This window comes from Tenebrio molitor, chromosome 6 (genome assembly GCF_963966145.1).
Source record: "Tenebrio molitor chromosome 6, icTenMoli1.1, whole genome shotgun sequence".
Taxonomy (NCBI): domain Eukaryota; kingdom Metazoa; phylum Arthropoda; class Insecta; order Coleoptera; family Tenebrionidae; genus Tenebrio; species Tenebrio molitor.
In genome coordinates this window covers 1,791,431-1,813,505 of record NC_091051.1, presented here as the reverse complement: position 1 = coordinate 1,813,505, position 22,075 = coordinate 1,791,431, and the positions used below count along the sequence as shown (strand labels likewise).

Sequence of the window (22,075 nt, the reverse complement as noted above, 5' to 3'; positions counted from 1 at the left end):
CAGTGTCGCGTGGTGAAGACACCCAACGGACTCCCGACGATGCCGCTTTGCTAGATGTGTCCTGATCGGCGAAACTTAGTCCTTTGACGCGCCCTCTCACCCCACCGGTTTGAGTTTCGCAAAGTTCAGGTGAGTCGGATGGGACTTTGTTTGCTTTGTGCCGACGAGACGGGGGCAATTTGATATCTCCCGATTAAGAATCGCCAACGACAACAGGATATCGCATGGCGGGGCGAGACCCCCTACGGGCAGCCACAGGTGGCGATCGCCGGCTAATTTTGCCCGAAGCGATTTTTGCCAAATGGGGGTGTCGCGCTCGCCGACCGCCCCCGTAATGGGAGATTAGTTTAGTGCGATTCGGACGGATTTTGAGTTTGTCTAATCAGAGCCGGTTTGCTTTTTCACTTAATTCCGCTTTCTGAAATTTCACCACTTTAATCAGCGGACTCCCGGATTTTGGCTTAGATTTAATGTTTTTCCGGAATTAAAAAGAAATCAAAGTTTCGCGGACGGCTGTTAGGTGACTTCCCTAGTCCCTCTTCCGCTATTTGCCGAATTAATTTTATAGTCAAATTAACTTTACTTGTTCCGATTAATTCCACTGCCGATCCTATTAACTTTGTCCCATTTCCTTTGTTTTTCCCAGTTTCGCTAAAATACCAATTAATTCATCAATTAATTTCTTTTCTTCATTATTATGCTCAAAATTCTAGAAATGCCACCAGTTTTTACATTCTGTAAAAATGGTGGATGCGCCGGGACAAACATGAAAATTACATATTTTTATCCATAAAACATTTTCAATGACAGTTTCAGAAGAGATTTAGTTATCAATAGTTAATAGTTATTTTAACTGTAGACCCAAGCGGCACAATTACTGATAAATTGTTCCGGAATTGCACAATTTACAAATCCCCTTCACAAGAGACAAAGCAAATATATTTCGGGGACATAATTCAACCACATTACCCGGAAAAAATATGTTATTGAAAAACATTCAAATTGCGATTTCCATAACATTTTCAGTTTCATTTTGACTTTATCTACAAGTCGATCGTTTCCATAAAACTAGGTCAATGTATCAGATTCCATAAAGAACAAAATCGACCAAATATAAATTATGCAAAATTTTTGTTTAATTTTAAGCGCAATTGCAGCTTGATTGTGCAGCTTGGCAGCAATTTTCGACTCTTGTTTTATCTTTTGACATGCGAAAACAACAAATAAGTAATTTGCTGATTTTGAAAATCTGGCTCGGCAAAGAGTGGCGCCATAAATCCGGCGTTATCTGTCCATCCAGGCGAACAGGTCGCGATAACCCCACTTAAAAATTCCTGCAAAAAGGCGAATTCCTGCGGTGTCCGAAGTGATCGCGCCTATTGTCTCGTCGTAAATCGGCGTCGATAGAGACGTCGCGTGTTCGATAAACCGATGAATAATGCCGCCGCCACGTCTCCCAATAAATAGCCAAAAGGTGTTAGTGAGCAACTGCATTAGCAGCTTTTATACCACTTCTCGTTTGATGGACCAGAATAAAACGATACTGGCGGAGTTTCGATACCTCCAGCGATATCGAATCACTCCGGTATTGGACGTGATTTATTTAGAAGGAATCGTGACATCGATCAGTTCTTGCTCCCATAAATTCCAGTTTTTCGCGATGGCTCATTAACCGTCTTCGGAAATTATTGTGGCATGATTTATACGGTCAAGACAATCCTCCCGTGCCGAGTCATCGACACAAGTGGCCTAGAAAATTTGTCGGAGAAAATTTTTCCACGTAGAGGTGATTTATCTGCGCGGAGCAAATACACAATAACTTGTAGGATTGCGTTAAAATGGAGGTGATTAATGATCGGGGCTCACCTGTGTCAGAAGACAACGGGGCTGTCGACGGATCAATCATCTGAGTATCACGTAATTGCAATTGCGATCCAAAAAACGAAAAAATGGACAGGTGGGGGTGCAAAAACGACAAAAGAGTTGGATGCAAAAATGGTGGATGCGCCGGGATGGTCATTGTAATTTATAAACAGAGTGACAACTAAATAAATTCAAGCTGGTAATGCACTTTCGTGCAGATGGAAACAATGAAGGGAGAAAAATTCAATTAAGGGGTGGCGCTATAAAGCAATTTGCTCCCCTCGGATCGGTGCACCTTCAACCCTTGCAAATCCATCCCGCACCTTGGGAACAAAAGTTTCGTGTCTACCGACAAAAAATGAATTCGAAACTTTGAAGAATCCGTGGCGACTCACCCTCCTTGTCCACCTATCAAAGGATTCGCTTCGGCTTAATTTGGGGAAAACATTAAAACCGCATTTATTTCTTCCACGAACGAGTTCTGCTCTCCTAGACAAAAACTGACAACTCAATCGATAAATTATTGGAAGTTATTGCTGGAGAGAAAAAAACAAACAAAAACGCGACCGGTTAAGAACCAGGTTGTCTCCTGGAGTTGTTAACAACGCTGCGACACGAAACGGGTCGAATTTGTTTTTCGGGAGCGAAATGGAGATTTAGCGATCTTGCATGCAGTTACGGGGGCTCAGTGTGTGGATTGGAGTGGAGCATAGACGAGCCTCGGCTAGACAGGATATGAAGGAGGATCAGAGGCGGGAGTTGAGACTTTATTAAAAATGCAATTGTTTCGATGATTTTATCCTAGCGGTAAGTCAAATTTCCCAGATGTTGTTTCGACGAGAAAATGGTCGATGCGTCGGGCTAGCAACATTTACTGTCAAATTTTTCCTCTGGAAAAAGTGGGAGCCCTCCCGTGTTATTAAAAGGCCGAAGCGTTGCCCTAAAGGCCTTTGATCTGGCTTGAGTGGTTGCCTTTGTCTACAATCAATCACTTGCTGATACGACGTTGACACCCTTAAAGTTAACAAACAAAACTAGAGAAAAGCACCCCTTTCAGCAATAATGTCTCCAGTTTATTACATTAAAATTGTTTGGTGCCCTCGAGTCGCTCCTACATTTGTGTGGCTTCCTTTTGGTCGAAATTAATAAGTCTTATTGAACGGTGGCACTGTCACAATGCACACAATACGGCTATTCCCTCACGGGGTACATTGTACTGAGGGTTATCTGTCCGTTTTGTTATTACCCACCCACGCTCGAGCCCTTTTGTAAGGTGGACAGACGAAAACGTCAGATTTCACCTGGATGCCGCCGCCACTTAGACATTATCCCGCCGCATCGCCGAGAAATTGTCAATTCATTTCACAAGTTTCGTCTCAATTTATAAAAAACTAGATTTGTTTTAACTGTTTGTGTTTCATTTACATTGATTGCGCCCTGAAGTTGCTGCAAAGTAATAAAGTAAATATTGTTTCTTCAAAATCACTTTTCAACTTGTTTCTCAAATGTAAAAATAGTGGATGCGCCGGGCAACCATTGAAAGGAAAAATGATAATGCCGGGTGATTTTCATGATTGAAATTATTTTTGTTCGACTGACAACATATTTACGATTTTATGTTGGCACACTTGATTGACAAATTCGAATATGACAGTTCAAAAGTCAAAACAAATCAAATTGTCATTATTTATTTCTATAGTTTATTTTTAATCAAAGAACCACGACCTGTTGATTTACGTTTGTAAATATAAAATTTTACTAAATTTAGGGAATTTAATGATATCTATTGGCTATACCAGCCAACGTCTGTCATTTTTAATGTCCTTGAAAGTACGCAAATTCGCAGCTAAAATTTGAACGTGTTATTAAAAATGCCTCGCAAAGTAAGACATTTATTAAACTCTTATTAGTTGTTATTATTTGTTATTAACTATATTAACATGTTGCGCTACTAATATCTCTAATAACCTCAATTTTTATATGATGAGACTCTTTAACCTAATGTCAAAAGTGTACAATGTTGTCAGCTCTATTTTTAGTGTAAATTGCGGTGTTGTGGTTCTTTGACTAAAAAATAGACTATAGACTCTTAACCTACAGTCCATTTGTTTTTAAATCAGCTGTGTCAAAGTGTTCTCAAGTTGGTATGAGCATTTGAAAGTGCATTTCACAATATAGGTTGGCAACGTCGAGCCGTGCAAGGTCATCGGCGCTGTCATTGCGCATAACTGTCATTTGCGTTTGCGTTGAAAAATTAAAGCACAAAATTTGAGAAGGTGTCTTCGTAGTTCAGAGAGAGTGAAAAAATGGCCCTGATTCGGTACAGTTGGTCGGAAAGTACAGGTTTTAGGATAACACAGTCTGGTCTTTTACAAAGTTTTGACACTGACAGCCGATTTAAAAATAAATAGACTATAGAAAGCGAATCAACGACTCTTTGACAAATGACTACGCGTAGCAATTATTCGGGAGTGCCAACCCACTAAATGTGTCGAAATGGATGACGCCAACCGCAATTCTCCATCTGTGCCATTAAAAAAATGGCGGATGCGCCTGACAACCTTTAAAAAATTATACAATTCATTACGATTCCTTCCTGGAATCGTGGAGATTTTTCCTCGTCCCACTCAATCAGCGCTCGCCTCTTCTCCATTAATCAAATCCAATCCGTATGCGCATATATATTACGTTGGTCGCACGATCATCGAAACTTGTCCGGACTCTCTTAAAATTACATCAACTTCAATTTCCGGGCGCGTGTTGAATGTGTTTAACCGCGATCCTTTGAATTGCTAATTTCAGAATTTATGAAGCCTTCCATCGGACATATCTAATGGGGGGCCCGGCCTTAAATCCCACCGAACCAATTAACTCTCCCACGTTCGATAGCAGATTTTCAGCCGACACTATAACGTCGACTTTTTATAACCGAGTCAATGAGTCGAGCGCCGGAAGTTGCGTGATCAAGACCCCAAACGATCGAGGTGGAGGAGGTCCCTCATTGATTGGCAATTTTTTAATAAGACGTCGGGGGGCTCTCGAAGACTCCACCTTTCGGCTAATCGGATTCGCGGCCTTTTAATTATTTAATTAAAACGCAAAACCATTTTTTCTTCCACTTCAAAGTTTCGCATCCCCACGCACGCAATTAATTCCGCCAGGGGGGGTTGCTCTGCGAACTTGTTAAGAGCGAAACTAAGATGTCCTACTTGGTCGCTTCAAAGAGTTTCATTTTTGCGAAGCGAAGAGAAACACAAAGCGGAGGAGTTCACGTTCAGATAAATAAGACGGCTCCATAACGATAATTACTCTTTATTCGCGACACGATCAATTTTATTTTATTTCGCAAACTGGTTTAATCTCGACATTTAACGCTTCGCAGGGCCGTACCTCACGATTGATCCTCCCCTCGCTCTACATGCGCATACGAATTGCATTCGATTAACAAGAAGAAGGTGCAAACACATTTCGATTTCCCTCTCGAAACTCTCATTAAAATTCTTACCGAGCGCCGGTTATTTACTCGCAACACTATTAGGTGGATAAATCCTCGGCGGAATATCCGAGCGCCACCGCAGGATATTCGCTCCGGCAAAAAAACTTTCGCTAGACCACCACCCGACATATTCGCAAGTGGCGAAAAGCGATTTTTAAGTGACGTCCTGGCGTCGTTATTTATTCATCATCCCGAATCTGGATCATCTCGACGTCTTTACGATCCAGTCGCGGCGATTAGCGCGCCTCTGTAAGAGACGAATTAAAATCCGATTTGGGACAAGCGCCAGTTAATTAAACTAATGGAAGAAGAGTTAAAAAACATAAACCCCGACAATCGAAAACTCCAACTATAAATCTGATTACGCTGCTTTCCATCACAAAAGGTTAATTAAAAGTTTTATGTATTAAAAATAGAGACGAGGACGCGAGGGATGATTTAGGTGATTAGGGCTCGATTCCGGCCGATAGGGCGGCTCTCGGACGCAATTTGCGAAGGGCTTTGGACCTATCTTGCGCCACCACGCGACAACCTTCACTCGTACTTTTCTACGAAAATTGTTTAATAAAGTTGTGGAATTTTCGCGCGGGAAATCCGCCCCCGGACACAATATAGACCGGTCACGTAATATCCGTCTTCATATTGAAAACGATTAGGAAACGGGATTGTTTGTTATGGAGTGAGGGATTTATTTGGCAAAAACCCGAAGGTACAAGGGCCAGCACAAAGACATTACAAGAGTCGGCTATATGGGCGGGTCATATTGCTGCATCTCTTCGATTTCTTCCTTTACGTTGCACAGACACTCGGGGTTGTCGCACTGACGGTCGTCGTGCATGCCGCCCCCGTCGTCTTCCCTGTGGTCGTCGGGGTAGATAATATCTACAACGGAAACGAACAACAAACAATAAGCGGTCAAAAGGTGGTACAAGACATTTACAAGAGAAAAGAGAAAGGAAAATGAAACAAAAGAAGAAGCAAGAGACAATACTTGAAAGAAATGGAGGAAGAGAGGAGGCGAGTAGTGATGTGGAACGGTGGGAGTAAAAACGAAAAATGTCCCAAGAACACACGGAAGAACTGCAAAGCACTACAAAGAGGAAAGAAATGAAGCTACAAAAAAATATTTTGTTGACCTTTCGCCAAATCGTTGTCAATCCTGTCGGGTCTTTCGGCTCCGAGAGGATCGCCCCCCATGGGCCGCGTCCTTCCCCTGCGCTTCCTCCTACCCTTCCTCCTGCGCCTCCTGACCTCGCGCACCGGGATGTCGTCGCTTTCGCTGTCGCTGCGTCTGTGCCTGTGGTACCGACCCTCCGAGTCGCTCCTGAGCGATCGGCTCCGCACCGGCGGGTACAGCGGGTGTTTCCTGTAGCGCTTCTTGCGACGCCTCATCCTCTTCCTGCGACGGCACTCGGCGCAGTCCCTGTACGGGTCCAGGACGTCCGCGTTGATGCGAAACTTGCCGGCTCGCTGTTTGACGATGCCGTTGGTGGCGGCGTGCTTGAGGGCCCGGCGCACTTGCGTGGAGATGTTACGGGGACGGGAGTTGGTGTTGTTGAGGGCCGACTTGACGTGGCTGACGATCTTGTTACTGTTGGAGCCGCCGTTCTCCCTCAGCTCGTAGATCGCCTGGATGACCTCCGGTAAAAAACGTGGTGGGCGTGTGGGTTTCTTCATTGTGCGTGGCATCGGTCGGGTTTTTTGCCTCCTGTCTATTATTCATCGAGGGTCGAGGGATCACTGATAAAGATAATTTTGACTGCTCTGGTCTGGAGCGGTGACTCTTCAATTTGGAATGTGGTGGTTTTTCGGACACCGAAATAAATTTGGACGTTTTGATAAACAAATCTCGTTGTCAGGAGAATATCGATGCCATGCCTTGTCGATCCGTTCCAGACTGGCCACTAATTGCGAAGCCTTCCCCGGACACTCGTTCCCTCGCCGTCCGTCTTCCCGGAATGCGGATTAAATTGACATTTCCGATTACGCCGGAAAAATCGACGATTTTAATCACCGCGACTCGTTAAGACGCGCTCTGCTGTTTGTTCAAGGCTTTCGACTTGAAAAATCGCGCAATTTGCCGACGTTTAGCGGAAAAACGGTGCGTTTGTCGACAGCAAACGCGATTTCCTCGGGCCGAATCACTTTCTGAGCTTATTTACGTCACACCTCTTACATCCGCTCCCAAAGCAAATCCCGTTTGTCGCGAACGGATTAAATCCTAAACCGCTAGCTGACGACGCTTTTAAAAACTTAAACATGACGCGAATACTGCGGAGCAACCGCCAGATTACTCACATTTTTCGCCGGCTCTTCGGGGACTCCGTCACCTTCACGGCTCCCGGAGGAACCATCTTTTGACGTTTAACAGGAACACCGGGATTTTGCGCCACGAGAGAATACATTTCACTTTCAATTCCAAACATCTCGTCCAATCGTTTCCTAACCAAACCAGAAAATAAAGCCCATCAATTTTGAAATTTGAGGTTATGTGTCACAAAGTGAGGTTATGGCCCAAAATAATTTAACTGCTCGACTCGTACACTTTATTTTAAAACTGAAGCAAATTATGTCCTACTCAAAACCAATCGATCCTATTTTGACTGAACTTTATTCGATAATTCTTGAATAATAGGCTAAAAATGTCGCCAACATACAAAAATGAAAATCATACACATTGTATACAGAGTTGAGCAAAATAATATAGTTCAGATCAAAATTTGGGAATATTCCTGATGAAGATCTATATTTAATAAATCTAAAAATCTATAAATTTCACTTTTTTCCAATCCACAGACGTACCTAACCTATAAAATAATTTCAGCTTTTGTCGCTTTGTTGCATCGCTTTTAATTAAATCGTTTGTTGGCTCCATTTTGACGTCTCGTCCGTTTCCCGAATCCCTTTTTACGGAATTAAATAGCGTGAACAAAACTTCCGGATCCTTCCGGAGCTGTCGGTAAAAATCCCCCTGAAAAGTGATCCTTTGTTCCAGCGACAGGATGAAGCGGTTTCAACTTTGGCTGACCGTTTCGTTGCTAACCAAGTTTGAAACCAGTTCAGGTGTGTCCCTCAAACAATTCTCCAGGACCCCGCAAATGAACAATCACCAGAACATCTCGACTCTCCTGGACAATCTCCTCCGGGGGTACGACAACAGCGTCAGACCGGATTTCGGAGGTATAAAATAAAAAATTCGAAAATGTTTTATTGGGGGGAGTGTGTGTAGGGCCCCCCGCCGTGGTCGAGGTGGACATCATGGTGCGCAGCATGGGCCCCATCTCGGAAGTGGACATGGTAAGGGCGCAAATCCAGATTGTGATTGTCGGTTTGCATGTCTTGGCTCCCAGCCAACCCTTTTTACCTCCGACTCTAATGCGGATTTTAATCGACTTGTTGATTTAGACGTATTCGATGGACTGCTACTTCCGGCAGTCTTGGGTCGACCGTAGGTTGGCCTTCCCGGGGGACACCAACGACACCCTCGCCCTCAGCATCTCCATGCTGGCCAGGATCTGGAAGCCGGACACTTATTTTTACAACGGAAAGCAGTCGTATTTGCACACGATCACCACCCCGAACAAGTTCGTCAGATTGTATCAGGACGGGAGGGTGCTCTATTCGTCAAGGTGAGTTTTTCTCCGCCCTCGGCCCACCCTGAATCAATCGCGATCGCTGCATTCTCAGACAAAGTTTAATTAAGCTCGTCCGTGCCACGGTAAAGCTTCTCACATTTGCATAGTTTGCTGAAGGATCGGAGATTACGTGCCATTGAGTTAATTTACTAATATTAATTGGGGCCCGATTAACCGCCGTTCCACTTCGATCTCCTTAGACCGACGCCTCTGCACGTTGCAATTAGAGCCCGGAATGGTTTTGGGAAAATGGCGGATGCGCCTCCACTTTTTCACTCCGTTTGATTAGCTGATCCGTGCAGTTCGAAAAATAAACAGAATAACTATCGTCGTAAACGGCAAATATTGTCTGTTCCAGCCGTTCAAATAAACGAAAATATGGGACGAAGATAACTTTAATGAAATTTAGGATCGTTTCGGTGTGCCGAGGCTGCGGTTTTCTATAAATTGCCGCCGGTTGTTCGCGGAGCGGCGACGTTTGAATTAGTTGTCGGGAAATTTGGGAAAAATCGAATGCGGATTTTCGGTAAGTGGGATTTATTGCGTAGGTGAGAATGTTGCGTCGGACGCCATCTTACGATTTATGGGACGTGAGATGAATCCGATAAAGTACCATCGTGAGTTGCGTCGTGTTCGGCAATTTTTCACTTTTCAGACGAGTACCGCTCGGGGCTTATCGGACGGGGCAGATTTCGCGACAAGTGCTTTTCAGCTTCGGTTAGCGTCTTTCATAGAATTTACAATTTATTGCCGTTTTAGGCCGGCGCGATTTTTATTCCGCAAATCGGGGATCGATTGCTTCAACGATACTTTGAGAGACGGCGGACTGCTTTAAGCGCCGATTCAGACGATCGCTGGAATTATTAGACGGGATCGAGGTGGGAAATTCCACACGAAAAAAATTAATAAATAAATCATAACTATTTTTCTCCTCGTGAAATCCAGGTGCTCTCATGTATTAGTTGTTAAAAACAGTATTATTCCATGTTCAACGTTCTTATCCTTCACACTTTTCCATTCCTACTTTCCTTCCCCATTATCACTTCTTATTTGCGCTCTTCGTCTTTCCCTTTACAAAACATTTTACGCTTCAATATTTTTTTTACAACCGTCAAAAAAACCCGACATTTATGCATCGTTATCAAGTATTATTCAATTAAAAAAAATGTACCTCGAAAATTAAATGTCATTTTTTGTTCGACACTGTCAGAATTTGAGAATTTTCTCCTAATATATTATGTGAACGAATTTTGATAAATCTGACAACTTGTCAAAACGAAACGTCAAGCTAATTTTAAAGATTTTAGGCGATTTGGAGCCTTTAAAGGGCTCGTCTAACAAAAAAACGTTGTATTCAACTCGTTCTTGTATAAATTGGGCCTTTTTTGGCACTCGTGGGGCTTTAAAACACTCGTTTCACTCGCGTTTTAAACTGGCCCACTCATGCCAAAAAAAGCCTAATTTACACACGAACTCGTTAAATAAACTACTATTTCCGAGTTCTACATGAAGCCAGTAACTCGTGGTTAAAATTATGCTGGTTCATTCTGGGACACCTCTATACAAATCTGAATACTTTCAACAAAAAAGTTTCTCACACTAAATATATATATATTCGTATGAAGAAAATTACAATTAAAATTCGAAATTCATAAAATAATTATGGTAAATTATATGTTTTTAATTTGTTGTAGCCAATTTAGGGCGTCTTCGGTAAGTAGATGTAGTTTGGAGAAACCTTGCTGGAATTTAGTAAGGGGACATTCTTCCACAATGTGTTGGATGGTTTCTTTTTCTGCACCGCATTCACAAGAAGGGTTTTCACGAATGTTCCAGTGAAACAACATATTATTGCATTTGCCATGCCCGGTTCTAAAACGATTTAATTTACACCAGATTTTCCTAGGTAGGTCAAATCCCGGAAGTTGTTTTGTAGGATCCTCAATTAGATTTTTATTGAAAATATCTACGTCTTGCCAGGCTGCTTTCCAATAGTCAGATTTGGAAAATGGTTCCATGAGAAATTCTTCTTTCCAAAGTGGTTTACGCGATTTTAATCTAAATATTATGTACAAACTGAAGGGTTGTGCCCTCGCCGCGATAAAAAAAAAGAAAAACTCTCTAAAAGTAGTGAAAGTAGTACTTTTTGCATCATTTTATTCCATTTTCTTGGAAATGATTGTCAAAGCATACCTATTTTTTTTTTTGTAATTTTTTATAAATCCTTTTGGACCAAATTTCTCAACTTACTGTCGCGAGCAATAAATTTTGATCGTCAATAACATTTCAAAATTTGGTTAGATTGTCACAAATTTAAAAATTTTCCCAGCCTGATTATGGCCATGTCAACAAAGTGTCAAAAAAATGAGAAAAAATGACAATTAATGTCACACAACATGATGAAAGTTTATAATATTTACGACTGTTTTACAATGGAGCAATTTCGATTGCACCAAATAATGACCTTGACGATCAAAATTTATAGCTTGCGACTGTACCTATACCGATATGCAAAAAATAGTGTGTACAACACGTTATGAAAGTCTCTTTTTTTCACACGAATCTGCAAATTCGTGAAAAAAAGTTTGACTTTCATAACTACTAACTAGTTGTACGAATAACTATTTCGGTGGTTTCATATGTTTATCATTTTTTTGGTCGTTTTCAAATGATTTTTGCATGCGCCAATTGGTCTGGTCCAGAAATTAAAACTTATTTTGGGATGTCTAAAAACAACGGATTTTTTTTTGGGTGCTTTTAAGGTAATTATGTTTGATTTTGGATGATTTTCAACGGTTTTCTCATGTGCCCAATTTCTGGTGGTCTATAGATTTTTGAATATTTTTGGGGCGCATAAAAATTAATGATTTTTGAAGGATTTTATGTCTTTTTCGGTTGTTTACTTTTGGGAAGACATCTAAATTTTTAGGATTCTGCCTTGTTTTGCACAGTTGGTTGCAAAAAAATCGGGAAACGAAAATTTTCCTAATGTAAATTTGGTTTTGTCGATTTGTCAATTAATCGTCTACTTGACAATACCTATCAAGTAATTTTCAAAAATGTCATTAAATTTTGACGTTAATTCTAACCTATCTCTCGTAAGAAGGTTTCACACTATGGAAAAATTGCAAAAATGTATCAATTTTATTCTGAAAGTTCCCGTTTTTTTTGCAACCAACTGTAAGCCGCCAAATATCCTGGTACCATCCCTCCTTCATTTGGTGTTGTTTTTCATTTTTTTTGCATGCGCCAAATGGCTTGGTTCAGAAATAAAAAGCCAGTTGGAGTATTTAAAAACAAGGTAAGTTTTTTAGAGTGCTCTTGAGATCATTTTGCTGATTTTGGGTGATTTTTAACGGTTTTTCCATGTGTCCAATTTTTGGTGGTCTACAGAAACTCGTGGTGTAAAATAACTATAAACTATAGGCTTTGCCATTTCTATTGAAACACCACCTGTTGATTGACAGTTTGGCAACGCTGCAAATATGTTTAGTAATTTTTTTACTATTATTGCCAATCTTGATTTTTGTTGAATGTCATGTCATATTTGACTCAACGCGTCTTTCATTCAATTATAACCCAATAATTATCAAGAATTTATTGTTTTTTCGCGAAAATAGAGCAAAATAGAAAAAAAAACGAGTCCTTATGCGTGCTGACATGAAGAGAACTCTTATTTAATTATATGATAAACTGCATTTAAGTCAGCCAATGTGGTCAGTCCGAAAAATTTGTGTTGAAATTTCAGAAATCTTTTCCGTAAGTTAAAAAAGGTGTTTTTCTATCATTCTAAAAAGCGTCAGCGTCTTCAGCTTAGAACGTATTTACATTTGCTACCAATGCTAACATTTAGGTATAACATCAAAATTAAATCCCGCACTTTTTATCACACGCCACTTGGCACATGCGCCTTGAGGGGACACCTTAAATTATTGTTCTAAATTGGAATTAATTGTAACTTTGATTTTCATCTCTTCAGCTAAACTTTAAGTGCAGTTTTATTTGTTATTAATTATTATAACTCATTTAACTTTAACAGCAGAAAAGTGAGGTTACGTGTTAGTTTCGTCGATCCTCTGTGGTTTCAGTATAAGAAATATTCAATAGAAAAAGCATTTCAGCAAGTGTAGTTTATTAAAATACTTAATACATATAAGTACATTGAAATAGACCAAAATTAATTATTTTTTTACTTAAACTTTTCCCCAATTCATTCAATTATGAGTTCCTCAAACTCCTGATTTTTTTTTATCCTTACAATCTTATCCCACATTGCCTAGATACCCCCATTATACCAATTTTTTTTTCCAGATAGGTATCTGATATTACCGCCTACAGAATTATCCAATCACACCTGAGAGGCGAAATCCTTCAAGATTCCAAACCTGGCGCCAGTCCTTTGATTTTGTAATTTCCTTGTTCATTGATTAAAATTCTTTGAGTTTCCCTTGGGTTTTACCTTCCACGTTCCAGCAGGAACACTAACCACGACAGATAACCACGCTAAAAACCACTCACTCACATTTGTAGCGGTAGGACTCGCAGGCGTAAAATTTTTAGATTTCTATTGACATTTATATTAAATTATTATATATATTAAGAATGCACGATGCGTCGACGAGATAAATAATTGCTAAATGTGTAGTTAGATCATTGATTTATCAATTTATCATACTTATTTTGACAGTGATTTGCTTTGACGTTTTAGGAACTAGAAAATGTCAAAATTTCAAATTTCTCACTAAAAGCCGTTTTACAACCAACCGAACCTGTTACACATTGCTAAATTTTAGAAAAAATCCAACAGGTGGTGTTTCAATAGAAATGGCAGAGCCTATATATAATAGTTGACATTTACATTGTCGATGTGGCAACATTGCATGTTGAGGACGTCAAATTGTAGGAGGTGTTTGAAAAAATGTATCCAAAAAAATGAACTTTTTCGAAGCAACGCAATATTTGCAAAACAAAAAATAAATTACATAAACGAATCCGACAGAAGAGAAACAGAAAATATTCTCGCACGTCTGGTCTCAGATCGTGACGTTGTCAAATTTCCAAGGTGTCGACAGCTGACAGGCTGACAGTTTAGAAAATGGCCGACAATCTATAATAATTTTAAATCAATATTCATGCCAAAATAAACGGTAACATTCTATTCACTATTTGAACAACACAGTTTAACTTTTTGTCAAATTTTTATCTTGTCGCTTTCATTATGTATTCATTTGTAATTTCTCAGACAACATTTTTTTCCCTACTTCCATCTAATTCAATACTTGCCGACTCGGTCTGTTATTTCTATCCTCCTGCCTTATAATCGCCAACTTTCTCTTATTTTTTCCAAACCTCTAATTCACGTAAAAACTGCAATTTTCTTTTAGAACTTGGAATGACGGCGCGACCTTCATTGTGTCATTTCAGGGGGCGCGATCCGGCCTCGCGTGCGAATTAGCGCTTCCTGATCGCTGCCCCAAATCACTCCGTCCCCTTTAATGCAAATTCCCACGCATAAAAATTTTGTTGCGCCAACTTTCACGTCTCGATCGACAACTGCAACATTTCATCCGACAAACGACCCTCTCGAGGCCAGTCAGGTTGAAAAACACGTAATCCCGCTATTACGGAGTAAAAATAATAAGAGGTGCTTAAAATGGACATCCAATTAGACGGAATCGTCAGCGAGAACGCTCACGATGCGTTTCGACCTTCTAGGCAACTGTAACAATATCCGTCTGGAAGTTTGCCCACTGCGCTTCTTATTTTCTTTTGTTAAGAGTGATTTTTCAGCGGAGCGGCACAGATCGTCCTGCCGGACCAAAACAGCCCCCGCGACGACCCATCTTCGTTAATTAATCACGTCCGAGTCGTCGTTTGGAAGAGCTGTATCTTCAGACACTCCGACTAATTGCTCCCGGAGCGGCAACACCGGGTACAGTTTCGCGGAATCCGGGCGTCAATTGCAATCGAATTTGTCGAGCGTCGCTAAACTGCGAACGATCCAAACGTAACTCGAATCCCTCTTTATTCACCTCTCGCGAGTGGAAACTTCGGCGGTAAGTGCTTCGGCGAAAAATGTGACTGGCGAACTCCCGTCACTCTAATTAAATTGGGCAATATTTCGCGAAACAAATCGTAACAGAGTTGTGCAAGTGATTACGTCAATTAGGAAAATCGCGAGCAAGCAGTTTGTCTCGGGCGAAGTTTAAACCAGATTTGCGCACAATAACGCGAGATTAATTGATTCGCACACTCTTGCGTGGTTCACTTGCAGGCTGACGATCAAGGCCGGCTGCCCCATGAACCTGGAGGACTTCCCCATGGACATCCAGCGCTGCCCGCTCAAGTTCGGCTCCTGTAAGTACCTATTCAGAGTTGGTGGGCTGCTGATAAATGGGGAACACGCGCAAACCTCTAAGATAGACGTTGGGGTTTACATCCGGGATGGGGTCGTCGCGATTAATGCCCACACCTGTCATAGACGGCCGCTCGGGCCGGAAAATTTTCAATTAGGCCGCCCCCATGACTTTTACGGCTCCCTTTGATGGAAACGACAAGTCGGGGTAGTTAAACATGACGGTTGTTGGATTACTGAACTCATTAGAGGGGTGTCGTCGAAATTTCATTGGTCCGCGATCGATTTTCTAATTAATTTTCTGCACAGATACAATCCGGCTGCGATGGCCGATAAACACAACATTACGCCTCGCAGATAAAGTTCTGATCGGCGCATTTGCATAATGGGGTGAGGCTCAACAGGTGTCTCGTTTTTGCGGTGTGATAATTTTTAGGAAAAAAATAATTTGACGCGGGCCAGGTCGGAGTGTTTTTCGTCTGTTTTGTTAGGTTCTTGTTGCAGTCGGCTACACCGCCCAGGACGTGTTGTACAGGTGGAACAAGGCGAGACAGGTGGCCATCGCCGACGACATGAAGCTGTCCCAGTTCGACCTGATCGCCACCCCCGCCGCCAACCACACCGACACCATCGTCAACAGCGATACCAAATCAGGTGTTCGCATTGTTGGAACGTTTGATATTAGTAAGAGCTGCATGAGGTGCGCCCCTAATTGAGGCCGTCAGCCCTAACTTGTTTGCTTAATAGGATCATCTTCTTAGTCGTAGTTTGCGCCGGGCCTAAGCTAATTTGATCGGATGATGAGACGGCTCCGGTGTAACACAAACAGAGTCCTTTTTGGGGGTATTTTTGGGCGCGAGAGTTTTGATCCCTTTCGGCGGGTCTCAGTTTTCGGCCGCATGAATAATTCGTTGGTTTTTAGTTGAGCCACGACGATTACATAATTCATTATATTCGTGTTGATGGTGGCATTTCAGCTGAATATTCAATGCTTCTTGTCAGTTTCCACTTGCAACGACACATGGGGAACTTTCTCATCCAGGTGTACGGGCCCTGCGTGCTCCTCGTCGTCCTCTCGTGGGTCTCCTTCTGGCTGAACCGCGAGGCCACGGCGGACAGGGTCTCCCTGGGTAACTATCGATTCCTCTCTCTAAAAAAATTAAACCAGCACAATTTTTCCAAAGGCATCACCACCGTCTTGACGATGACGTTCCTCGGGCTGGAGGCCAGGACCGACCTGCCCAAGGTCCCGTACCCGACGGCGCTCGACTTCTTCGTCTTCCTCTCGTTCGCCTTCATATTCGCCACCATCATTCAGGTAAAGCGTGCCTAACCCGAAACCACGGATTAACGCGACGAACACGTTTCTACCAAACAACGGCAATTATTGCAGTTCGCTGTGGTCCACTACTTCACGAAGTACGGTTCCGGCGAGTGCTACTTCAGCTCGGATTTCAGTTCCGATTCCAGCAGCGACGACGACGATTGGATTGAAACCAAGGAAAACGCCCCCGCACACGTAAGCTGCCCCACACTGTTCTGTGCTCGAGTCGGTTTTCGGTGATCAGGGGAAGCCCTCGCGAGGCACAAATTAAATCTGTCGCTGGTTGAGTCGTGATCGATATTCGGGGCTCGAGCCTCAGCCACACATCCGTCTTCACCCTTTCTCTCCGCCTAGGTGTCGGGTTCCCCCGTTTGCAAAGGCTCGAATTTCGACAGCTCCAACGGGGGCGACCCCCATTTCGTCGAAGTGATTCCGCTGTCGGCGTGTTCCATCCCGGTGGCCTCGATGCGTCGCTCGTCGCAGCCGTGGAGCAACCTCTCCTGCATCAGTCGCTCCCAGGAGGAGAAGAGCTTCCAGCCGAGTCCGGTCAAGTCTTCCGAGCGGTCACCTTGTCAACGCCGCCGCCACAGGAAGAAGAAAAGGACGCCCAGGTTCAACTCGGTCTCGAAGATCGACCGCGCCTCCAGGGTGGTCTTTCCCCTGCTCTTCGTCACCATCAATTTGTTCTACTGGTATTCGTACCTGTCGAGGACCAAAAGGATACAGAATCTGAACGTCTCTTAAAAATCGCTGTGATGGCTGCTTTTCATTGGTGTTAGTTCCTCGCGCTTCTCTGGTTTCTTCGGCGGTGGAGCTGTAAAACTGCCAAAATTGCGTTTATTCGGAACCAATTTTAATCGTGTAGACTACCAAAGACAAATGATGTATTTTATTTATTAGATCGATAAAAATATTTATTACTGTTAATTTGTTCAAGAGTCTAATAGGATCTAGGAACAATAAATTACCTATAATTTTTTTTTATTCGCCTTTCATTTCCATCGTCCCGGATTTGTTGGTGGCGCCAATACGGCGACGTCGCAGCCAAAATATGTATACAAAATAAATAGATCGCTGCCGACTCATTTCTATTAAAAAAACAAACACGACACGTCGAATTACACATTTATGAGTCCCTTTCATTCCGAAAAAAAATGTTTTCACTCGTATTTTTCGTTTTTTAACGTTCAGGTTTGGCGATTTCATTAAAAAAACTCAATCTGAAAAGTGTATTTATTGTAACACTGCAATTACAAGAATCTGATGCTGCGACAGTACTCAACCGACCATCATCCTTTGGCTCTCAACAAACTTGTACAAAAAATAATTTATTTAAACAAAAAACTGCAAAACACAATAAATTAGTTCAAAATTGATTTACAGTACAGGACAGTCCTACCTATAGGGATATCCCTGGGTCTTGGTCCTGAAAACGGACAACAACAACGAGAAAAATACAGACAACAAGACTAGTCCTAGCACTGCTAGAATTTTTCTCTTTTTCGGATCACCTTTGCCTCTGGCGGCCTCTGTGAGTAGAATCATACCCAAGACAACGGCGCCATCTGAACACAATTAAGGAAAACGCTATCAAATTCTGAAGAGAATTGTTCTGTAAAGCTTGATGAAAAGGATACTGAGAACCATTACAATGTAAGTTTCTACAACAAACTGTCCCTGGGATGATCCGTGAACGTACATGATCTGCCCATTTTGGCCCTTGTGTACGAACGGGGGTCCCCTGATGTGGTTCCACATCTGTCCTGATACCATAGCAAAACAAAAGAACAAAGAACCCATCCCCCACATTGTTTTGTTATACAGGAAGTCTAAATTGTTGCGTCTCAAATACAAGAAACCTGCCACAAGAGCAAAAAGTACGACTAAGGCCAAAGTTCCTGAATAATTCGGCGGACGGAATACGCGAATCTACAATTAGAATTTAAAAAACGGCGGGAGTTTGACATTTGCAAATTTTACTTGAATATCGGTCCTTTCAGCTATCCATTTGGCGATGGCCTCCGCCGAAAAGCCTATCCTGGAGATGTCCATCGTGTCGGCGGTCTTCGGTTTACCTTTCGGCGGGAAATGCATGAACACGGGGGCGGTATTGAGCCGCAACTGGAAACGCAAACCTAACCTCACATTTTACAAAAGTGCGTTTCTACCATCTGGAACACGTCGGAGCCCTCGTCGAAGTCGACGACTGCGAAGAACAGCTTGTTAGAGTAGCCCTGCGAGTATCTGAACGAGTTGGCGACGATTGTGAACTCGTCGCTGGCATGGCGGCACACCATGCATTGTCTCTGTGCAGCCATGGCGGTGAACATGACGATGACGGAGTAGCTGCGAGGGGCCGCTTTAATGTACTCGCGGAATTTGTTGCCGTTGAGGCGCAGCACCGCCTTCTTGTTGGACATGTCGGTTAGTTGTTGCACTCTTTCGGCCAGGGAGAGACCCTTCAACAGGAATGTGCAAAATGGGGGATCCGGAGGTTTGCGAGTTTACCTGCTTGCGGGACTGGCCGTCGACATGGTAGACGAGCACGCATGATATCAGGAGCAGGCTCAGAATCGGGATTTTCATGGTTTATTTTCGAAATGCCGTACACCGGTCGACTTGTCAAACCTGTCAACGTGTACTGTTTTCGTCACGTGACGTAAAATTCCTGACTTACCGACGCCTCCTTCAGAATTATCTATCAATCATTTTGAATATACAAATTACATACTTTGCGGAATTATTTTCGGGCGAATTTGTAAATAATTTAGACCGTCAGGGAAAATGTTTTCATCTCGATAATTTCTGATTCACATTGGGGTGCCAAAAACTTGGCACTTATCAACTATGGTTGACAGCTGTCAAATGTAACTACATATTTAAAAATAAAGATTTGCCATAATAACAATTATTTTATTTCTTCAAAACTTCGATAAAAGTCTCTCTTGGTAGCGACACGTTGGCCACCATTCGCATTTTCTTTTTACCTGCAGCTTGCTGAGCCAACAACTTCATTCGTCTCGTCACGTCGCCCCCATACTACAAACAAAAAATACAACTCTAATCCCCGAATCAATCCAATTCTGTACCAATTTGGCCGTAACATCTTTCCTGTACGCTTTAATATCCTCCCTGGCCAATATTTTACCATTGCTGACGGCCTGCACTGCGATGTGAATCATCTGTCTTGGAATTATCTCCTTCAATTTCAAAACCATTCTTCTACCCATAGTTCTCGCTTTGGTGACGTGTACGATACTGCTCAGTTCTTCAACAACGACTCCATTTAACAAAATTCCCAACTACAAAAACAAATTTACCGAAAGACTAAACACCCGGCGAACTTTACTTTGAGCAAGTTGCTGCTTTGATAACCGATATCTTCGTAATCAAAACTGGCATAACCTGAAGAAATCGTTTTTAACGAGTCGTGAAAGTCTATAATTATTTCGCAGAGAGGCAATTCGTACTGTAACATGATCCTGTCGTTGTCTATATTGGTGGAATTCTTCTGCACGCCTCTTCTTTCCATGCAGAGCGACATTATGGGGCCTAAATACTTATCAGGAGTGATGATAGTACCGTTCACCATAGGCTCAAAGCCCTCTTCGATCTGTGTGGGATCTGGAAACAACGCGGGATTATTAACAAAGATTTCTTGTCCCGACTTGAGAGTCTGCTTGGTCGGCTTCAGCCTGATCTTGTAAGTGACCGAGGGGGCTGTCAGTAGCGGTTCCGCTCCGTACTCCTGCTGAAGTCGCTGCGAAAAAACTTCCAAATGTAACAACCCCAAGAAGCCGAGTCTCCAGCCTTGTCCGAGAGCAGGACTGCAAAAAAAATCCTCATTTTCGCCAAATTTCTAATAGTCCTCGAACCTTGAATCGATATCGACAGTAACAGCGGAGTCATTCAAAGTGAGCTTCTCTATGGCACTCCTCAAATTGGTGTGCTGTGATTGGTCCATCGGGTACACACCAGCGAACACCATTGGTCGAGAGGGCTCGAAGCCTTCCAAAGGCTCTACCGGATTGGCGGAATTGTAAATAGTGTCTCCGATCACAGCTTCGCGACTCGACCTCATATTACACCCCACCAAGCCTATCTGCCCGGCCACCCTACAACGAAACCCTCAGATTGGGAAGGTTTATTTGAAAATATTACAATTTTTTCGCGGCGACTTCTTGAGGTCTCAAGAGTGACAGAGTTCTGACAGCGTAGGTCTTTTTCGTGTAACACGTCCGAATCTCGTCGCCGACGTTTACGGCCCCGTCTTGGATGTAAATCAGCGACAGAGCCCCCCTGTACTTGTCATACCAGCTGTCGAAAATGAGCGCTCTCAAGGGGGCCTCTCTGTTGACCTTCGGGGGCGGAATCCGGTCGATGATCGCTTGGATAACTGGCTCGATGCCTGTGCCCAGTTTTGCCGAAATCTGTACCACTTTATTGCGTCGAAAACAAGAAGAATCTTACCCTTAACACTTCCCGAGGTTCGATGTCGAACAGGGACTGCAACTGATTAGTGACTCGGACTGGATCGGCATTTTTCAAGTCGATCTTGTTGATCACAGGGACTATGACGAGATCTTTTCCAAACGCGAGATAAAAATTTGCGACGGTCTGTGCTTGGACTCCGTCGTTGGCGTCCACGAGGAGGACGACGCCTTGACACGCGGACAGCGATCTAGACACCTGAATTTTACTCAAATGAGGTACCAACAAGTCGACTTTGATCTACCTCGCTCGAAAAATCTACATGACCGGGTGTGTCAATTAAATTCAACAAAAAATCTTCGCCTCTGTAGTTATACAATAACGACACACTTTGAGCTTTCACGGTAATTCCCCGCTCCTTTTCAACTTGTAATTTGTCCAAAATTTGGCTCTGTCCAGTGTTTTCTGTGATTGCTCCCGTGAACTCAAGAAGACGGTCCGCTAGAGTGCTCTTCCCGTGGTCTACGTGCGCTATTATGCTGAAATTTCGTATACGTTCTATCGGAATTTGCGTAAAGTCCGCTGTTCCAGACAAATCGCTGTTGTAGGCTCGTTTCAATAAAAAATTCCTAGATGTTAGGTTAAAAAAAAAATTAAACAACCACTCATAATACGTACGTTTTAGATGTAGTTGTATTAGTTCGTGAAAATTTGATACATGTGAAAGCTAGATTCTTTATTAAATTCGACATTTTTTGAAGAAATAATCGAGATTAGAAGTTGAGGTTATGTGTACATTTTGTGAGGTTATGTTGTTCGTTGACAAGAAAATTCTTTCATATTTCGGCAAATTGTCAGTGATTATTTGAATTACTCGTCAAAAGGTGAGTTATTTAAATGTATTCGTGCGATAAATCAACCCCTGCCAATTGCAGGGTAATTTCCAAAATTACAGTGTCCAAAATCACCCC

At 42.6% G+C, this 22,075-nt stretch overlaps 4 protein-coding genes across 6 annotated transcripts; 1 reads left to right on the top strand and 3 right to left on the bottom strand.

Annotated features, from left to right (window-relative positions):
• The first annotated feature begins 6 nt into the window (after nt 1-6).
• Grd (Glycine receptor) lies at nt 7-17,655 on the top strand. Of its 3 annotated transcripts, XM_069051135.1 has the most exons (10): nt 7-129; nt 8,355-8,539; nt 8,589-8,656; nt 8,765-8,988; nt 15,269-15,351; nt 15,854-16,033; nt 16,327-16,479; nt 16,534-16,667; nt 16,743-16,868; nt 17,028-17,655. In XM_069051135.1, the coding sequence occupies exons 2-10, from the start codon at nt 8,362-8,364 to the stop codon at nt 17,415-17,417; spliced, it is 1,536 nt and encodes a 511-aa protein (XP_068907236.1). In that variant the 5' UTR covers nt 7-129; nt 8,355-8,361; the 3' UTR covers nt 17,418-17,655. The 3 variants fall into 3 exon arrangements, with proteins under 3 accessions (XP_068907236.1, XP_068907238.1, XP_068907237.1); XM_069051137.1 differs by lacking the exon at nt 15,854-16,033; XM_069051136.1 differs by lacking the exon at nt 7-129 and having other exon boundaries at nt 7,908-8,539.
• On the bottom strand, nt 6,025-7,709 carry LOC138133286 (uncharacterized). Its single transcript, XM_069051147.1, has 2 exons — nt 6,496-7,709; nt 6,025-6,241 (listed from the first exon to the last, which is right to left on the bottom strand). The coding sequence occupies exons 1-2, from the start codon at nt 7,046-7,048 to the stop codon at nt 6,105-6,107; spliced, it is 690 nt and encodes a 229-aa protein (XP_068907248.1). The 5' UTR covers nt 7,049-7,709; the 3' UTR covers nt 6,025-6,104.
• A 236-nt stretch (nt 17,656-17,891) lies between the features above and the next one.
• Ostgamma (oligosaccharide transferase gamma subunit) lies at nt 17,892-19,342 on the bottom strand. The gene is made up of 6 exons (XM_069051141.1): nt 19,182-19,342; nt 18,842-19,132; nt 18,654-18,794; nt 18,311-18,602; nt 18,073-18,238; nt 17,892-18,017 (listed from the first exon to the last, which is right to left on the bottom strand). Exons 1-6 carry the CDS (start codon nt 19,257-19,259, stop codon nt 18,002-18,004), a joined length of 984 nt encoding a protein of 327 aa, XP_068907242.1. The 5' UTR covers nt 19,260-19,342; the 3' UTR covers nt 17,892-18,001.
• Nucleotides 19,343-19,572: 230 nt separating this feature from the next.
• On the bottom strand, nt 19,573-21,917 carry waw (Translation factor waclaw). The gene is made up of 8 exons (XM_069051130.1): nt 21,783-21,917; nt 21,409-21,733; nt 21,144-21,362; nt 20,835-21,103; nt 20,549-20,788; nt 20,023-20,500; nt 19,763-19,975; nt 19,573-19,712 (listed from the first exon to the last, which is right to left on the bottom strand). The coding sequence occupies exons 1-8, from the start codon at nt 21,854-21,856 to the stop codon at nt 19,587-19,589; spliced, it is 1,944 nt and encodes a 647-aa protein (XP_068907231.1). The 5' UTR covers nt 21,857-21,917; the 3' UTR covers nt 19,573-19,586.
• Nucleotides 21,918-22,075: the final 158 nt, after the last annotated feature.